Below are 530 nucleotides of genomic sequence, written 5' to 3'. Positions count from 1 at the left end.
CCATCATAAAACACTAATGTCAAGAGAGGACCCCAAAAAAAGTTACTAGATTGGAAGCCCCAAAAAAACGGTCTAAAACGCAATAAAACGTACCAAAACCGTCACTATTGCACCCAGGAAGGTCTTAGGAATCGGAATATGCAAAAATTAAAAAAGTCACTAAATCTAGGGGAAATTCCCTAGATTTGCGCAAATGAACAGACCGTCCCCCCTAGTCGACTCCTTATGTCAGATTTAGTCTATGACTGTTCGTTTTCGTGAAAATCCGGCTTTTGAGATTCGGCAACGTGTAACACGATCTCGAGACACGAGCACGTGGTCGCCAGAATTTTTAATCCGCATAAATCGGGCAAATCCGGGCCGATTTGGTCGATTGAAGTGTCAAAATACGTAGAATCGCACGGCGCGCACACGATTATGATAGTGTTTCGTGATTCAGATGAAATAACTTAATATTTCACTGCACTTTTCGTATTAACACAATATGTTTATTAAACTTTGATACAACGTTTTGAAAACACTTAACAACT

The 530-nt window shown here is 40.0% G+C and overlaps 1 protein-coding gene across 1 annotated transcript in view; it reads left to right on the top strand.

Moving 5' to 3' along the window:
• The window catches only part of LOC105451319, a 2,351-nt gene extending 2,168 nt beyond the window's left edge, over positions 1-183 (top strand). The window contains exon 3 of the mRNA XM_011691687.1: positions 170-183. Within this exon, the coding sequence (XP_011689989.1) occupies positions 170-183 (14 nt within the window). The remainder of the gene's footprint in view (positions 1-169) is intronic.
• Positions 184-530: the final 347 nt, after the last annotated feature.

Source organism: Wasmannia auropunctata, unplaced genomic scaffold (genome assembly GCF_000956235.1).
Source record: "Wasmannia auropunctata unplaced genomic scaffold, wasmannia.A_1.0 LD336053.1, whole genome shotgun sequence".
In the NCBI taxonomy this organism is placed as follows: Eukaryota; Metazoa; Arthropoda; class Insecta; order Hymenoptera; family Formicidae; genus Wasmannia; species Wasmannia auropunctata.
The sequence above is the reverse complement of the archived record's forward strand: the minus strand, read 5'-3'. Positions and strand labels throughout refer to the sequence as shown.